Here is an 18,643-nt window from a genome sequence, read left to right as displayed (position 1 = left end):
TGATGGAGTTGATGAAATCGAGATGGTAAACTGCATACACATAAAGCGCTATAATAAACTGATTTTTCTGCTGTCCGCAGCAGTTATCAGAGTAAAAAATCAAGTCTAATTTTGAAGCGAGTTCCTCCGATTGGTTTTTTAGGCTGATCATAAATTTGAGCAGACACGTTCCGATTTCTATAGCTCCTCGTTTGCCTTCACCCTCATGCCAGACAAAACAAGCAGTGTCTTTAGACTTCAAGTTATATATCGTGAAGTTGTACACATTCAATTTTGATACGTAGTAAAAGTTTGACGCATCGCCTCTAGGACAAGGCATTGCAGCTTGAAGATCATACACGGCTACAATACAATTATCGGGAGTATACTGTTTGTCGTCTTCTTTATTTTGTCTTGCTAGATTCTTTTCTTTTAAGTGCGTATCATACATTTTCCTCAACTCTTCCTTATCTTTTTCTACGGCATTACTAAAAGATGTGCAATCCTGACACTGATCCTTTTTCGGTTGGAAAAAGGCAATGTTAAATTCGCTGTTAAAAATTTTATAATACATTAAGTAATTGCCGCTTGGTAGATCTTTTGAATCGCAATCGAGTTCATAATCTCTATGCAACTCTGCTATAGTTTTACCTTCATCAATATAAAGCCTCTTTGTGTCGGACCGACAGTAGTGGCTTTCAATTTTAGGTATGGAGTCTATGTGACGTCTAATACCCTCTTTTATAGCAGGAGCAATAGTAAAATGTTGGCTATGTTTGCCTGGATTGTCCAGATCTAGTATTCCACATGCGTTATTCTTCTTCTTAAGTACGGTGCGGACTGTAGTATCAGTAATATCTAACGTGGCTTTAAAAAATATTTTACATACTCTAATTCGTTCATTATTAACAGTAAAATAAAAAGCATTATTTTTTCCACGATTACTATTATGCATTTTGTACGAATATCTTGGTTCAACCACTGAAAGATGGCGTAGAATAAATTCACGTTGTCTCTGCAAGTCTCCCATGGTCCAATAGTTATCAAAAATTTGCTGGCGTTGTGTTTCTGTAATCTTTTGTACACAATTTTGTTTGCATTTTTCAGAACATGGTGCTTTTAAAGACTTTGCAGGGACTATGGTCATTTCTTTTTTTGAATTAGACAAGTAAGACTTACCAGAATTTCTCAAAATTTTCGCTTTGGCGCGTAACCAGTTATTGGGTGTAGCTTTTCGTTTCCGTTCTTTTCTCGAATTAACATTTTCATTACCTTCAATACATGGAGAAGCTATATCTGCAGAAATTGTAGACCGTGAAGCTACGGGATCAGAAGGGTTACTAAAATTGTTATTTGTAAACCTTCCAGCTACTGGTTCAGCAACACAATCGCGTGGAGTTTCATCTTCGTTGGTGCTAGATGACGAAAAACACCTCAGAATATTTTCTATTTTAGATGGCGCAACTGCTTTTGAACAAGCTTGATCTGCTTCAGAATCTGAACTGGACGAACTGCTTGAACTACAGGAGCAGCTGTTCGAACCACTTGAGCTGCTTGAACTTCTACGGTTATTTGCATCACCATTCGAATACTCGTAATCTGGGTCTTTGACACTATCATCGGAACAAAAATCCTCAAAACTTTCTATGTTGTTTGTAGATATTATGGGGGATAAGGTAGGGTGTTTTCTTTTGGTAACTTGCTTGTCAGTTGATGAGACAGTCGGTTTACTATTTTCATTTTTGTTGATATTCAGTTTAATGTTCATGTTTTGGAACATTTCAATAGTACGGCAATTCGACACTGCAAGAAAAGTTTTCAATAAAAATAGTGAAATAGCGAAATAACTTTTTTATTTTAAGGATGCTCAACTTATTATTATGATCAATCAACATCAAAATCTCAAAAAACGATTATCAAGACGAGGTGATAGTTTTATTTATTGAACAATCGATGTAGTCAAACCAATAATAATTAATAAAGACTATTTTTTATTTTACAGAATAAACGCAACGAATGATTTTTAAAACCTTTACAAAACTCAGAATTCAGAATCAATTATTGAGAATAGTACTGTATTATGTTTAAGGTCATAAGTTTTTGATGCGAATTTTTAACGAATAGCATCTCATTTCATTATAATAGGTGAATATTTTATTATTGTTTTCGTGGATAAACAAGTAAGTCCGAATAAGTGAAGTCATTTTACTTACTTTTTGACGAAGAACAGAATATCACTAGATGATGCACTTTTCTTTAAAACAAATATTAAAACTAGATTAAGTTTTTTCGTGAACAAACACACAAAACGAAAAGATATACTATTGCAGAAAGTATTCATTAATTTTAAATTGATTATTGCAAGATGTGTTGTTATTCTGCAAACAAACAATGTTATTGCCTGTAAGGACTTGAAGCAACTGGTAGTCGTCGATTGTTCATGAAAGATGGTGCCGAAAATCAACCAATCACATAATGACATTTTGTGGCGCCACGTTGCCAGTTTTCGAGATACGAATGTGAGATTTATTTACAAGATAGTAGAGACCGCTTTGGATATCGCTGTGTGCTTAACTAGAAAATGAACTATTTTGGATTGTGTGGTTATTCATGAAAAGCAGCGATATGTCAATTTCCAAATGGAATACTTTAACGTGAAATAACCAAAAATGAAGCACATTTCGGGGAAAACTCATTAGTGTTTAAAAAAAGCTTCATTTTTGTTTTATAAAAAAAATTCTAGCATCAAAATTAAACAAGTTACGCTCAAAATAAAGTTAGTCCTTTCTGGTTTTGGTAAAAAAATCGAGAAAATCACCCCCTAATTAGTATCTTAAATGAACTTAATCGTTACAACTTCACAAGTTTCTTGACTCGTGTATATATTGTTTATAAGTTTATTTGATCTGTAAGTTTCATCGGTTCAAAGTCCTTATTATTGAAAGGGTTGTACTTAAAAAGGGTTGAACGAGTCACTGATCACTAATGTATGCAAATTTAGAAACACCAAATCTTAATCAATTTTTGTCTAACAGAAAAACAAAAAAATACATGATATTCAAAAAAGCAAATCTGACTATTTTTGTTTTTCGAGATTTTTGGTATCTCTAACAATTTTTAAGTTATTTTGAAAAAAAGCATATTTTTCAAAATTTAAATTTTTAAAAATTTTACTTTGAAACCAATTTTTTTCAAAAATAAGCACTTGGAATCGATGAAACTTACAGATCATATAAACACAACATAAATAAAATAATTTGTGGAGCGGTAACGATTAATTTCATTTAAGTTGCTAATTAGGGGGTGGTCTTCCCGATTTTTTTTGCAAAAACAAAAGGGACCAATTTTATTTTGAGCCTAACTTGCTTAAATTTAATATTAGAAACTTTTTGTAAAAACAGAAATAAAGCTTTTTTTTAAACACTTTAAAAAAGTTATAATGGGTTTTCCCCAATTTGGATATTTCTCGTCGAAATATTCTATTTGAAATTTGGTGAATATGAATCTATTTTTCATTGGCTATAACTCTGGTTCTACGAGATCCAGAGACCTAACGCGTACACCATTTTTTTTACTTTTTTATAGGCTATATTTTTGGTAAGATCGTTTTTTCGACAAAATACTTACTTTTTGAGTTATTTGCGAAAAACCGTCTAAAAATGTGGTTATTTTGTTGAAAAATGAACATATTCACTCGCAAATTACTCGAAAAGTGTTGACTTGGCAAAAAAGCTCTATAGAACAAAAGTTACTTAAAATTAGTCAGTTTACCCATTTCCGGACTTATTTTGGACATATATTTTTTCACCCCAAAGAAGGGGTGAAAGTCACCCCCAGGGCAAAAGCACACATCGGCACAATATCACTTTTTTTCTTTGACATGTAAGCTATACGTATGCCAAATTTCATGTCAATCCAAGCGGTTCTTTAAAATTTAGAGCAAAAACCGTGAAAGAATGGACTAGTTTTGTTGGGAATAAGCCACAATTTTCGACGTTTCAATTTCCACTTTAGAAATCATTTTCAAAACACTAAACATTAATATATTAAACAGTTTTTTTGTTTCTTGGTAAAAAATTCTTATAATTTATTTTATCTGACTTATTCATATATATTGACAATTCATATTATATTATTCACATTAAACAGTGATGAGCGCGTTAATAATCGGCAAAATAACACAAAAGATGGAAAACATAATATATGTTGTGAAATACATGATGAAACTAGTAAAGGTGTAAAATGACCGATAGGAACCTATAAAGGACACCATACACATCTTATGGAAAATATAATGTCACTCAAATCAAATAAAAGTTACATGAATCATTTCATCATTTCAAAAGTTCAATCATTTCATACCATTGAGCCAACTCTGAATTTTACTTAATTAGGGCGTTATTTGTAATTAAGGTACTAGTACACTTTAGAACACCAAAAATAATAATTTTTTCAAGAATTTTTTTCTCAGAACCTTCATTAAAAATTAACATAAAACTTTTTACATATTAATACCTAACTCTTAGAGAGTACAAAAAATATATCTTTTTCATTTATGCACGTACACTAATACTGTAGAGGGCGCAAAATTCGAGGCATCGAAAAATAATGGCGGGCAGTTAATCTCAGGATTGGGATATCTGAAACAAAAAAATCGTAATGCATTATGTGATAAATGAAGGTTTCTTACGTGACAATTTACCACAATTTGACCAAGAAATAAAAAATAAATATTTTTTAACCATGAAAAACTGAAACAAAACGGGCGATTTTTTCACAAAATTTTTTCAAATTTCCGTAAAATCTTTTTTTTGTTGAATTTTTCACTAACGGTGGTAAATTGTCACCCTTTGGTGAAGGAAACTTTCCTTTTTCAAATGCCGTACCGGTTTTTTTCAGAGATCCCAATCCCGAGCTTAACTGTCCGCCATCAGAACTACTTTTTTTCGAGGCCTCGAGTTTGGCGCCGTCTACCATATTAGTGTACATGCATGAATGAAAAAAGATATATTTTTTGTATTCTCTAAGGGTTAGATATTAATATGTAAAATGTTTTATGTTCATTTTTAATAAAGTTTCTGAGAAAAAACTCTTGAGAAAGTGCTTATTTTTGGTCTTCTAAAGTGTACTAGTACCTTAAAGTTGATCGAAATCGCATTTCTGAAGTCTACAAAACTCATTCATTTAATTTGAGTGACATTCTATTTTCCATAAGATGTGTGCGGTGTCCTTTACATTACATTACATATTTTCCCACCTTCAGACATCTGTGACAGAAAATTTTTATAATATTCTCGTGTCACAGTGACAGTTGTCATACCCCTCCGATAAATCTAAAGGTGGGATACTATGTAATGTAATATAAATTTATAGGTTCCTATCGATAATTTTACACCTATTAGTTTCATCTCTATTTATTTATTCCACAACATTATGTTTTCCATCTTTTGCTTTATTTTGCGGGATATTAGCAAGCTTATCACTGTATTACACATTTTAAACTAGTTGATTTTAAAATTATATTGTCAATATGTTTGGAGTTGCCTTCCTGGGATGATTTATTGGAAAATAGTTCATTCGTATATATGAAATCAACTTTAACTTAGAATACTTATTGGAAAGAAATCATAGCATGTGTTTTGTTTTTAAAAAGACAACCACATGCAATGAGGACAGTAAAATTCTCCTGTAAGTACTCTAGTAAATCATGAGGAATAAACTTCAACATATTAATCTGACATGGTAAATATTTTCTGAATATTAATACCAAAACTCTCATTGTATATGTATGATATTTTAAAACATAAATTATGTAACCTCTATATCGACGGGTGAAAAAAAATTACCAAACGCTGCAATATTGAGTCATATGTATATGTTATGGACAATAACGTAAATCCGGCCAAAAACGTTAATCGGTCAATATCGACAATGGCCTGTTGAATTAGTCATTGTCGACAATGGCCGGATATTAACGTTATTGTCCATAGAAATTGGGCATTGATGATAATTTTAAATTCTTATTTTGGGACAAAAACTCTCATAATCGATAAAAATGAAATTAAAATTTGTGTTTTTTAAAATATTGTCTAAGTAACCAAAAGATGACACATCAAAAAATTGAAAGCACCATTAGTTGACACTTACTAATAACCAATAGATGACACATTAAAAAATCGAAATCACCAGTTACCATTAGTTGACACTTATCTATTAATATCTCTACTAATAGTTAACATATGAGTAGGTATACCTCAATATAACATAAACATTGAATAAAACAAATTAAAAATGTTTAATATCTTTTAATACAATTGAAGGGCTGAGTGGATGAAGGAGGTATGTAACATTTTTACAAAAATCTAGTTATTCTCGTAGATGAAGGAGGTATGTGTTAATATGTTTTGTGGAACTAACAGTAGCACTCTAAGAGCCATATTAAGAGAAATACTAATGTCCAGAAGGAGGTATGTATCAACAACTACTTATATTTGTAGTGGATGAAGGAGGTATGAAACATAAATAGCACATACCTCCTTCTTCCACTAGTGTCCTGATCAAGTTCTGTAACATACCGCCTTCATGCACGTAACAGCTAGCTGTGAATGAGCTGTTCACCATTTGACAAAAACGATTGTTGTGATTAACACGTGTTTTGCGAATTTAAGTTGTGTTAAGTAATATTGCTCACATTGATAATTGAAATGACTTCAAGGGGAAAGATAATGTTACAGTTAGCTTTAAATGATAATATTTTAACTGCCAGCGAGAGTATTGACAAAAATATAATACAAACCATGAAAAATGAGAATTCTAACCTACAAATGCCAATTTCATCAACAAGTAGTGACTATTCTACAGGCAAGAATGAAGTTCGCCAAGAAGAATGTAAGTATCTTTTTTATAAAATATGAAATTCACGTAGGAATATTTTGTTATATTCAATGGTACCTATTTTTTATTGTTATAGGGAAAGTGCCATATACTTTCACAATGTGTCCAAGTGTTAACTTGGAGGTAAACAGTTCTGCTCTGACTTCAAATGTATAGTTTAATATCTTTTGTTTTTTTAATCAAACAGATATTCGAAATTACAAGTAATACTACAGTTTTCCTTATGTAAAAACTGACATTAATTAAAATTAAAAAATCTAACAAAATATTTCCAACTGTTATTATTATGAATATGGAAATTAACAAATTTGGCAAAAGTTTTATGTCATGACTTGGTCAACTGTTTTGTTATGATTATTATGTAATTTGTCATAGCAAGACACGACTTATAATGTGCTAAGGGTAGATTAAGGGCCTTATAACTACTTCAGTAAATTGACTATATCTTTTGTTTTTCAGATGATGCAGAAGACAATAACTACGATTCAAGTTGCGATACCTTATTCGGGGACAACTCTAGTGATGAATACGTGCCAGATCCGGAAGATTACATCAACTCATCATCAGACAAGAGATTGATAATGAGATGGTAGATGCACAGAGTAATAATGAACCGATGGAAGAAGAGAATGATATACTAATGGAGGATAATAACATACTAGTAAGTCAGGCAAAATCTAATGAAAATATTGTTGGACAAAATGAAAAAGAGCATATATTGCCTACAGTCCATCGCAAAAAGAAACATTTCCAACCAAAAATAAAAGTAAGTAGAAAAAGGCAACGAAATGTTGATGAATGGAAGAAACGAAATGCTACACTCTGCAGGCAAAGAGGAGAGGCCTACACAAATTATAAAAGTGAGTTGAAACCTGCTAAGAATATTGTCAAAGGTACTAATTTATGCCCCGAAAAGTGTCGCCGACAGTGTTCCCAGGTATTTACAATTGAAGACAGGGAAAAAATTTTGTCATCGTGGTACAAACTGGATATAAATGCTAAAAACTCTTTTCTGTATAATAGTATCAAAATAATCCCCACACACCGACAAAGAACTGGAGCTTTAAAACACAAGACCGCCTCATTCCAATATAACGTAACATACGGGGCAAAACAAACTATTACATGTAAACGAGCTTTTATTTCGTTATACAACATTAGCATGAAGAAGGTTGACTTAATCCAAAAGCAAATTAAGATGGGTTTAGCTGCTCCTCTACCAGACAAAAGAGGAAAACACTCAAATAGACCCAATAAAATTCAAGATGATGTTGTAGCTTATATAATCCAGCATATTTCAAGTTTCCCTTCAGAATTATCTCATTATTCAAGAAACTGCAATATCCATAAGAAATATCTGTCTCCGCTTTTATCGCTTCCTATTATGCATAAACTTTATATTGATACATGTAATGCAGACAAAGTCCAAAATCGATTTAAAGTTAAAGAATGCACGTACCGCAATATTTTTAACAATGAATTCAACTTATCGTTTGGACACCCGAAAAGTGACACTTGCAGCACTTGCGATTCTGGTGCTGCAAATGAGGAACATATTGAAAATTATAAAGCAGCGTTTGAGGCTCAGAATATCGACAGGGAACTAGCCAAAAATTCAGATGGTGTTGCATATATGACATTCGACCTCCAACAAACGATGCCGTTGCCTAGACTCAGTACTTCTAAAGCATTTTACCTCCGCCAAATGTGGTTCTATAATTTAGGCATACATATTATAACTAAAGAAGTTGATAAAACCATTTTTTGTACATGGACTGAAGACCAAGCATGCAGGGGTAGTAGTGAGATCGCTAGTTGTCTTTTAAGAACCATTGAAGTTGAGCTGGCACTTAAACAAAAAAATCATTTAATTATTTGGACAGATTCGTGTGCAGGGCAGAACAAAAATTTCCTAATTGTGTGTGTTTATGAGTATCTTATACAAAAAGGAATATTCCAAATAATCGACCATAAGTTTCCTGAAGTAGGTCATTCCTACTTGGATTCAGACCGGGATTTTGGCCGAATTGAAAAAAGATTAAGGAAACATCAAACTATTTGTACTCCACAACAATACCGTGAAATTATTGCATCTGCCAATAAAAAGAATAATATGGTTATTGATATGCAACATCATTTCAAAGACACCGAGAACCTTCTAAATAAAATGCAACTGATGAATAGAAAAAAAGATGTTCTAAATGAAAAAGTATATTTCCGTGATGGCATTAAATGGATCCGTGTAGATACCTATGGGTCCTACCTCTTCAAGGAAAGTTTCGATTATGGTACTCCTTTTAAAAAAGTCAATATTTTTAAAAATTTGAAAAAGCCCTCCACACTTTCCGAAGATTTTGACATTCCAAGACTTTTCAGGAAAACCGGTGCACTATCAAAAGAGAAAATTGATAACTTAACACAACAACTTCCCTTCGTTCCAGAACAACACAGGTGGTTCTATGAGCTTATTTTGCGTGAAAATAATGAATAAACTTAAGGGGTGACAATTTTCGATATCCTTGGTGTTATTAAAATATGTATACGTATTAAAAATAAATATTATTTTGAATATCTACACAACAGTATTTTCAATTGTATGCATATAACCTGTTTTATCCTTTAGACAAAGATGAAATATACAAAATATTTGTGGAAGAACGGGGTATGTACACAACATCTTTTTTTTTGTCTGGTTAGCAGATATTTAAACATTTTCTCAACTTCCATATTAATTTCACCACTCATGAGAACAGTATGATTATTTAAGCATTTGAAAACCAATAACTACAAAAAAGTTCTACAATGAAAACTTTGGGGTCAAATATCTCAAAACTTACTTTTTGTTACATACCTCCTTCATCCACTCAGCCCTTCAATTATTACTCATCAACATCTAAAGATTTTGCAAATTTATACTTAATTCTATCACCCATAATAATCATCTCGGGTATGTCAAGATCCATTATGATTTGTGAAATACTGATGGTACTAATATCCTGATCATTTTCTTTAAATAAGGTTTTGGACTGGTCACAAGCTTTCATCGGCATAACTTCAATATTGTCTTTTTTTGTAACCATCTGGACTATACAAACATATTTGTGAAATTTTTTCTTCCCAGGAAACTTAACAATTACGTAATCACCCTGCTTAACAGTACTTGCATTTTGGTAGTCCTCTCGCTCTACGCACTCATTTTCTTCAGCATCATTAAATTCATTAGATATATCATCCATACTATTTCCAGACTCTACCCATTCCTCTTCTTCACTACTTGAGCTATAATCAGTCTTAGATTTTTTATTCAAATACTTTTGGTTTCTCTTTGTTAATTTTTCAATAGTCTTAAGGCCCCGTCTCACCATCAAATAATTTGCTCAAACTTGAGTTAGTGACACAAAGTGACAGTTAGTGACGTCACATCCTGAACATCTGATTCAAGGCATAATTCAAGGTCAGTTTGCTCAAACTCGACAAATGACAATCAGCTGTTAGACGTAACATGATGAAATTTTAATTTTTAGTAAATAAATTAATATTCAAAAAGTCCTATTTTATGAACAATAATATTATTATATTACTGATTCTGATTACTACAACACCTAGAGTGACTCACAGCTTAAATTCTGAAATGATGCAGTCGCTACTTGTGTCACTAGCTCAATATTGATTAGAAAATAATTACATACTGATACTGAAAGTAAGTTACTATACGTCTTCTAACATAGCACAAGCTATATGTTTTGGGTTTTAAATATACCATACTTAAATACCTTGAATTATTTTATGTATGATTTTGATGTCAGCTAAAATGATAAAGCAAACTTTTAAATAAGAATGAGAAAATAAACACAAGGCAGTGAACTATGATTGTTAATATTTTATAGGTCCTTCTTTATTATCAGTTACAGTTGGGGTACTATTTATGTTATTTTTTAATGTCACAAATTTTCAATAACATTCAAATCTGGTGACTGGGCTGGTGTTTTAATGACATTTCAGCACTTATAAAGCAACCAAATATGAACCCGATATAACATATATGTTTTGAAAATCCACAAGGAAGAACTTCCTGTAGTTGGCTGTATACCATTAATTACAAGTGAAATATATAAAAAATTTTCTTCTTGGTAAATGGTATATTAGTTTAAAAAGCCCTGAAGGGCTACAAACATGTGAACAAAACGTTTTCGCTCTGTAACAAGAGCATCATCAGTGTTACAAGAACATGGTGAGCCAACCAAAAAAAAAAATACAAAGGTCAAAGCCTTTTAAAAAGGAGACAAAAGTCTTATATAAATAACTACATTTGAAAAATCCAACGGATGGATAGAAATTCCTAAGGATACGGCCCTAAAGCAACATATGACTCCCACACGTTGTAAGTGGGTCAAAAGGTAATTAGGTCATTATGTTATATTGTTGCCTGCCACCTCTTATAACATAATGACCTAATTACCTTTTGACCCACTTACAACGTGTGGGAGTCATAGGTTGCTTTAGGGCCGTATCCTTAGGAATTTCTATCCATCCTTTGGATTTTTCAATGTAGTTATTTATATAAGACTTTTGTATCCTTTTTAAAAGGCTTTGACCTTCGTATTTTTTTGGTTGGCTCACCATGTTCTTGTAACACTGATGATGCTCTTGTTACAGAGCGAAAACGTTTTGTTCACATGTTTGTAGCCCTTTAGGGCTTTTTAAACTAATATGCCTTTTACCAAGAAGAAAATTTTTTATTAAATTTCACATATATGTTTTGGATCAATGACCTGATAAAATGGGTAATTATCATCGATACATAATTTTTGAGCACTAGCAGTGAGATGATGTGTTAGTATATCCAAATATATGTATTGGTTCATATTACTGTCAATAAAATGCATGTTACGTACTCCTGCAGACAACATACACCCCCACATCATCACTCCACCTCCTACGTGCTTTCATTTTTTTAGTCTTAGTTCTTTAGTCTATCGGACCCAAACAAGTTTATTTTCATCAGCAAATATTACTGAATTCCAAAAGTTACAATCTCTGTTAATATGCTCCCTAGTGAACACAAATAATGTAATATGCCCATTTCTTTGGCTGATAGAAGATTTATTTCTTGCAGTTCATGTAGATTATTCTTTTGTAATATCCTAAATAATTAAATTTATTTCAAAGGTTTATTAATATTTAAGTATGGTATACTTGAAACCCAAAACAGCTTATGCTATTTTAAAAGACTTATACTAACTTACTTTCAGTATGTAATTTTTTTCTAATACATATTGAGCAACTGACACAAGCTAGTTTTATAGAGCTTTTCATTCACAGTCATTTGTTTCGAGAATCTGTCATATGTTGAATAATCCCTGTATATTAATATTATACAACATATGACAGAAGCTCGAAACAAATGACAATTGATGAAAAGCCCTATTGAGTAGTGACTGCATCATTTAAGCTGTGAGACACTGTATATCAGTGGTGGCTTCGCTACATATTAAAATTATTTTGTTGATCTTTCCTTCCTTGATTTCCTTCTTTGCTTTCTTTAGCGTGCATACTAAACAAGTTATTTATGTACAGCAGCTTTTGTAGCCAATGGTTACTCTTGTTTGTTTTCTAGATTTTTTCTCATCAGGACTTCTGATTGCTTTTTGGTTTGTTACTTTCTACCTTCTACAATTCAGAGACAGAGTTTGGGGCTTATTATTCGTCCAAGTGTTGGAATGCTTGTGGGTTTTGATATATATGTACCAACTACCTACTAGGTTTGGGTTGAAAGGCTAAGGATTTGGTTGTGATAAATATTGTGGGATAATTGATTGCATTTGTGTGGATAAACCTGGCATCTGTTGATTTTGATCTTGGTAGTCCATCTTGAGCTGTGCCATTAGCACTAGGAAATAACTTTGTTGATATGACATATATCATTTACTTGATATCCAGTTTAAAAATACAGCACACCATTTTTAAATCCCTTTTTAACATCATTGCACTAGTAGTAGGATTGTTCCTGGTTTGTTAGTCGAAATAAAACACTTGTTTTATTTTTATTTATTTTGGCCACTCATAATATTAATAAAACTAATTATATTAATTATCAGTGTAATAATAATTGTAAATCTTCAAATATACAATAAGGTTTAACTAAAAACGCACTAAAATAATTTACATTTTAAACTTATTCACAGCCGAATGTTGCTAACTGCACCAATAGCTATTAAAAAATCTGAAATTCAAATCTGATATATTTGGATCATTTCTTCTTATATCTGCAATAAGAAATTGACCATCTGCATAATATAATACAGCAAAAAGTAATGGCCGTCAGTTCCTTTATAATTTCTATAGTATCCCTTCTGAGAGGTTGAAAGTTCACCATGTTTCCATCCATAGCTTCTAGACAATGTGAAAACTGCCATTTGCTATTAAATTTATTGCTAATTTAGAAAAATTATATGCAATTGTCGTGGAAAAGCTTACCCTTTTTAATGTGAGCCCTGTGCCTACATAGCGTAAAGCAACAATTAATCTGTAAAGAACAATATTGTTTACATATAAATACATACTGTTAATTCAATCTTTGATTCGTACCTGTTCACACTGTTGATGCTTTCACTCATAGATGTATTTTTTCCCAATGTCTTCTTGTACACAATTTAGTTTTTATTAGGGCTTTCATTTCATGGAAAAAGTCCAGGTCTAGCCTACATTCTTTCTTTTCTATTTTTTCTGCCTGATATGCCCGAACAGTGGTAATAGGTGCCCTACTTAGTACTTGACAACAAAGTAAAGTCACAACTCCCAACTCCCTTCAGCACTCCTCACTCCAGCCTTTTCATTTCATTTTCAATTTTCATTGTGGATTAGATTAAGTTCAAACAAGTTAGACAACTCTTAATACAGAAAATTTGATCAAACTAGACTGATCGTGAGAACACCGATTTTTAGAATTTCAACAAACTGCAATTGTGACGTCACTTTGACGTACTTCCTCAAGTACGTCAAGTTTGCTCAAACTGTTTGATCAAATTATTTGATGGTGAGACGCGGCCTTTAAGTTTTCATGCTTCTTCAGTTTCTTTTTTCTTCTTTTCCCTTTCCTCAGCTCGTCTCTTTTTCGCTTCTTCTAATTCAGTCTTTTTTTTTCTCTTTGTTCTCATGGTATTTTTGCCATGCGAGAGAAGTTATGACAGAGGGGACTTTTTCTTTCTTCCGTTTTTTTGAATTCTCTTTAGGCGTTGGCCAAAATAGAGCCCTTTTAAAGGGACTAGGTATTAACATATTAGATGGTTCCTTTGGAGGGCTTTCTAGTGGTGATTGTCTTGATGTCTGTGGCAATGTCTTTGAACTTATACTCAGACTTTCCTGAAGGTTTTGTGAGCTGTTTTTTTCGGGTGTTCTGTGTTCAGTTTGAGGGGTTGAAGATAAGTAATGTGTTGATGTAGACGGAAGATTTTGCGAAGCATTTTTATTCGGAGTAGTGAAAACCTCTAATGTAATATTAGGATCGTCGTTGTGGTATGATAATGGATTGTCAATTGTCATTTCGGAAATGCTGGCTTGTGTTCTAGCATCGGGTTATTTAAGTTAGTTAAGTCTACAGGTTGTGGCAGGTTTTCTTTGTTCTGTTTCAACAATTCGTTGATGTTTTTATAAAATTGAAATAAACCAAGATCTTCAGTGGCGCCTGTCCATTCATCACTACCTGTAAACTGTAAAATTTTGTCAGCTTCAATATATTTGTTTAAGAATTTTAGTCCTGATTCAAGTTCTTTGATTTTTGCCATTGTCTGCAATTCCTTAAGTTCTTCAGTTGGTTCCCTTGATACACAACATACTTCATCAGGATTCCATGGTAAGAGGCCACACTTACGAAAACCATTTCTGAATATTTCAGGTGCTAAAGTTTCTTTGTGTTGACTTCTTCAAACCATCTTTTCAACTGAGGTGTTGTGACTGAAGCTCTGGATGAAGTCAAATTTTGAGGTTGTCTTGTAACTAAATCTGGTTTTAAAAAACTGTTATACCATTTTTTTCCGGGTCTACCCCCTTTGAACGGAACTTCAATATTGAAATCGTCTACCATTTTCTTCACACTATCTAGCAAATTCTCCTTACCTATTGGGAAACCTTGCTTAGCCATCGCCTTAGCCCACGTTACAAGCATAGCTTCATTTTCTTCTGTAAGGTAACATGTTCTTCCCATTTTTCGTTTTATTGGTGTTTTGCCCTTTACTTTGTTCAGAAGAGTTACTCTTGGCACACCAAACTTTTTTGCCGCAGTTGAAGTTGGCACACCTCGCCTGCATTCCTGTATTGGGACCGTGCAAGTTCGGCAAAGCGACCCCTATTTCTACGCTCTGTACTTTTATTCGCAATTGTAATTATATTGGCCAATTATATTAGTCCTGGCTACTGGATAATTGTCAAGGCCATAGTCCAAAAAAATAATAAGAAGAAAAAATAAGATGCAGGTTATGTTATGCAAACGTAAACAATTGTATGTAGTAAATAAAATTAGTTATTAAAATGCAGTACTGCAAGCAAAATACAATTAATTAAATTTACCTTTATATAATAATTGCATATCATATCGATATTGTGGAGCAATATATAATTTTTATGCTTCAATGACAGAAGGTATGAAATATACGTCAATTTGACAATTTCAATTGACAATATGAATTATTTAAGATAGTTGCAATATTTCTCCGCGACTCGCGCACGGTCGTTTCTCGTTTCCCTTCCAAGTACTTGCACACCGCGAATAGCTGCTTACATGTCTGCTTCAGTGTAGCGGAACATCTGCCCTTTGATAGGCGGCATTTTGACCAAACAATCTAAGGACAAAAACATAATCAACAACAGCACCAATAGTTGACATCAAGTGCTCCCTAATAGTTGACACCCTGTCTACTATTGGATGGAGTGCTTTAAAACTGGTGAAATTTTTACAGCACTTTTCTGTAGGTTAATAGTGTTGATAACTGTACACACATGAACTTAAAAATGAATTTTGTTGTTACACCAATAGTAGACATGCATGTCATCCTTTAGGTATACTGGCTATTTTGGAACCAATAGTAGACACTCTAATTTTTTACAAAAATCTAATTAGCAAAAGAAAAAAACTGACTCTAATCTTCATAGTATATCATAGTGTTTGCAACAAAATAGAACTGAAACAAAAATGTCCTAATAAAGTGGAAAAAACATACCTGTGAATTTGGTGGCGTCCTTAACCAAAGTAACAAGAAATGGCGGCAAACGTATTTACTCTGTCACATGCAAACAACAACTGACTCTAGTTTGACATTTTATGCAGGAAGTTACTTGTATCGTTGCGTCATTAATACACAGATGGCGCTAGTAGTCTCTGTCAGAGATATTATTGGCTTAAGAATAAAAACATTCTTATTATAAAAGTTTTTTTTCAGAAGTGTAATCCTTTGGTTCACTGTCCGGCTTTGGTGCTTTTACCTTATAGTATTTCCGATTTTAGTATTTCTGGTCCTTCATCATTAAAGTTACTATAAAAGTGAACGAAGCACTGCTAAGAGAAAATTTAATTTCAAATCAATTATAGGTTATACCTTTCAATGCTATATCCAGAATGATGTAATAGCGATATTATGTAATAAGGGGAATACCCGAATTGCAAATGCTCGCTTTACTGAATAGTTAATGGGTGCGTTCGGACGACCACAACGGCTGGACAGCTGAGCCAGCAGTAGCTGTCAGACGTCACTGCTGGAAGTCAGCCGCTGAGAGAATTACTAAGCTTTTCCTATCACGGCTGGATACAACCACTCAGCCGATTTCTGCTGACAGTCAGCCGCTATGGTCGTCCGAACGCACCCAATGTTAACGGGATGAAAAAAATGCAGGCTAATACATCTCTTACTTTGATTGTATTTATTAGTTCGTTCTAGATTCATATTTATTTTTTACTGTGTTTTTTTATTATTATAGGTTGGAATGGTAAATTCTCTCTTCGTAAATCGTCTTTAAATTTCTTTAAATAATGTTTTCCATCCTTTTCCACCAACTTAAAAGTTATTACAAAAAACAGTTTTTACATAGCTTACGTTTTTTATTTTTTTTTTGTATTTGCTTAAGCATAGCCACCTTTACTTTACAAGCCATGAAGAGAAAAACGCAACGTCGCAATTGATGACGTCGGTAGTCTGACTTTCGGACTACCGCTTTCGAAACCACGATTTTAAATTACAAATTCAAGTAAAATTTATAATATGTTTTTAGTCGAACCGGAAAATATATTAACTACAAGCTTTTACAAAATCAAATTAAAAGTAATTCCTTGTAAGTAACGTTTATTATACAAAAAAAAGAAACAATGACAAGAAAATGTGTAAAATACTTTATTTTAAACAAATAATATCTAATTTTAAATTATATGCAAAATATCGCTAGAAATAACTATAAAAACAATTGCTGACAATGTTTGATGTGCATTGTTGGGGTTTAGAGTAGATAACTTTCTTTTTTGTTATCGCCTTTATCGTTATTTTTCTTTTTATACTTTTTTGAAGATTCATTACTTTGATGGCTGCTATTTTTGTATAATTATTTAAAACAATAATATTACACATAAGTTTTATAACAGCAGAAAAAACTTTGAAGGCATTTTCCCTAGATTTACACTAAAATTCAAAATTTAAGTGAAATCCTTCATGCTGTTGTAAACTTTTCATTACCAAAGATCATAATAACATCAAGTGACAATAATTGTTTTGCAAAAATAATTTTTTAAGATTGGGATTGTTAATAATAAATTCAAATGTTAAACAAAGGTGATAATAAATATATTTTATTTATTTATTTATTTATTTATACGGGCAAGCCCAATTCGGTAATGCATTAATAAGATATTGATAATTACAGTGTTGAATATATAAGAATAAAATGAGAGAGTACAAAACATTTAAAAAGACATAAAATCCTTTATAAAAGGTATATTTTATATATATATATTATAAATATACCTTTTATAAAGGATTTTATGTTTTTGTAATGGTATACAGCCAACTACAGGAAATTTTTCCTCGTGGATTTAAAAAGACATGACAAAGTAAAATAATTACAAAACATTAATTACTAACAAATAACAAGGTTATGACATTGCTAAATATTTAATTTGGTTAAATGGTTCTTAAAAACATCAACAGAGTTACCAAAAAGTAAAAGGTCACCTAGGGAGTTAGCAAGTCTTAGTGTTCTAGGAACAAAAGTAAAATATGAGTAATTATATCTATGAAAAGAAATATGAAAGGTTTGAATTTGTCTTGTTGATCGTGGTGGAACAAACAACAATATTTTAGCAAGGAGTTCAGGGCAGTAATATATGCCATTGATAATATTAAACAATACTGTAAGATCTTTACGCTTCCTACGGACATCCAGAGGAGAGATATTCAAAAATCGTTCCATATCTGTATAATTATAATTGATGTGTTTTTTGAACCCAATATATCTAAGAAAATTATGTTGAACACTATCAAGTTTGTTCTTGAGGTGTAAATAATGTGGGGACCAAACTGGAGAACAGTAGTCAAGGTGCGTCCTGACTAAAGAACAATAGAGCGTTTTAATAGCGAACACGTTCGTGAAATCACGAGTTGTCCTTTTAACAAAGCCAAGCATTTTCATGGATCTTTGAGTAATATTGTTGATGTGATGGTTAAAGCTCAGAGAGGAATCAAGAACAACACCTAAATCTTTAATTGAGTCTACCGTATCCAATAATTGATCA

At 32.3% G+C, this 18,643-nt stretch overlaps 1 protein-coding gene and 1 long non-coding RNA gene across 3 annotated transcripts in view; one reads left to right on the top strand and one right to left on the bottom strand.

Moving 5' to 3' along the window:
* Positions 1-10,998, top strand: part of LOC126892721 (uncharacterized) — a 48,602-nt gene extending 37,604 nt beyond the window's left edge. The window contains exons 3-4 of one of the 2 annotated variants that reach the window (XM_050662359.1): positions 6,358-6,867; positions 7,333-10,998. In XM_050662359.1, coding sequence (XP_050518316.1) covers positions 7,460-9,364 — 1,905 coding nt within the window. In that variant the 5' untranslated portion in view covers positions 6,358-6,867; positions 7,333-7,459 and the 3' untranslated portion in view covers positions 9,365-10,998. The remainder of the gene's footprint in view (positions 1-6,357; positions 6,868-7,332) is intronic. The other variant, XM_050662358.1, reaches the window with a different exon arrangement.
* A 1,957-nt stretch (positions 10,999-12,955) lies between these two features.
* On the bottom strand, positions 12,956-13,420 carry LOC126892723 (uncharacterized). The gene is made up of 2 exons (XR_007700981.1): positions 13,351-13,420; positions 12,956-13,292 (listed from the first exon to the last, which is right to left on the bottom strand). It is a non-coding gene; the product is annotated as an uncharacterized LOC126892723 (long non-coding RNA).
* Between the last annotated feature and the right edge of the window lie 5,223 nt (positions 13,421-18,643).

The sequence above is a fragment of the Diabrotica virgifera genome, chromosome 9, assembly GCF_917563875.1.
Source record: "Diabrotica virgifera virgifera chromosome 9, PGI_DIABVI_V3a".
NCBI lineage: Eukaryota > Metazoa > Arthropoda > Insecta > Coleoptera > Chrysomelidae > Diabrotica > Diabrotica virgifera.
This window is presented reverse-complemented; position numbering and strand designations above follow the sequence as displayed.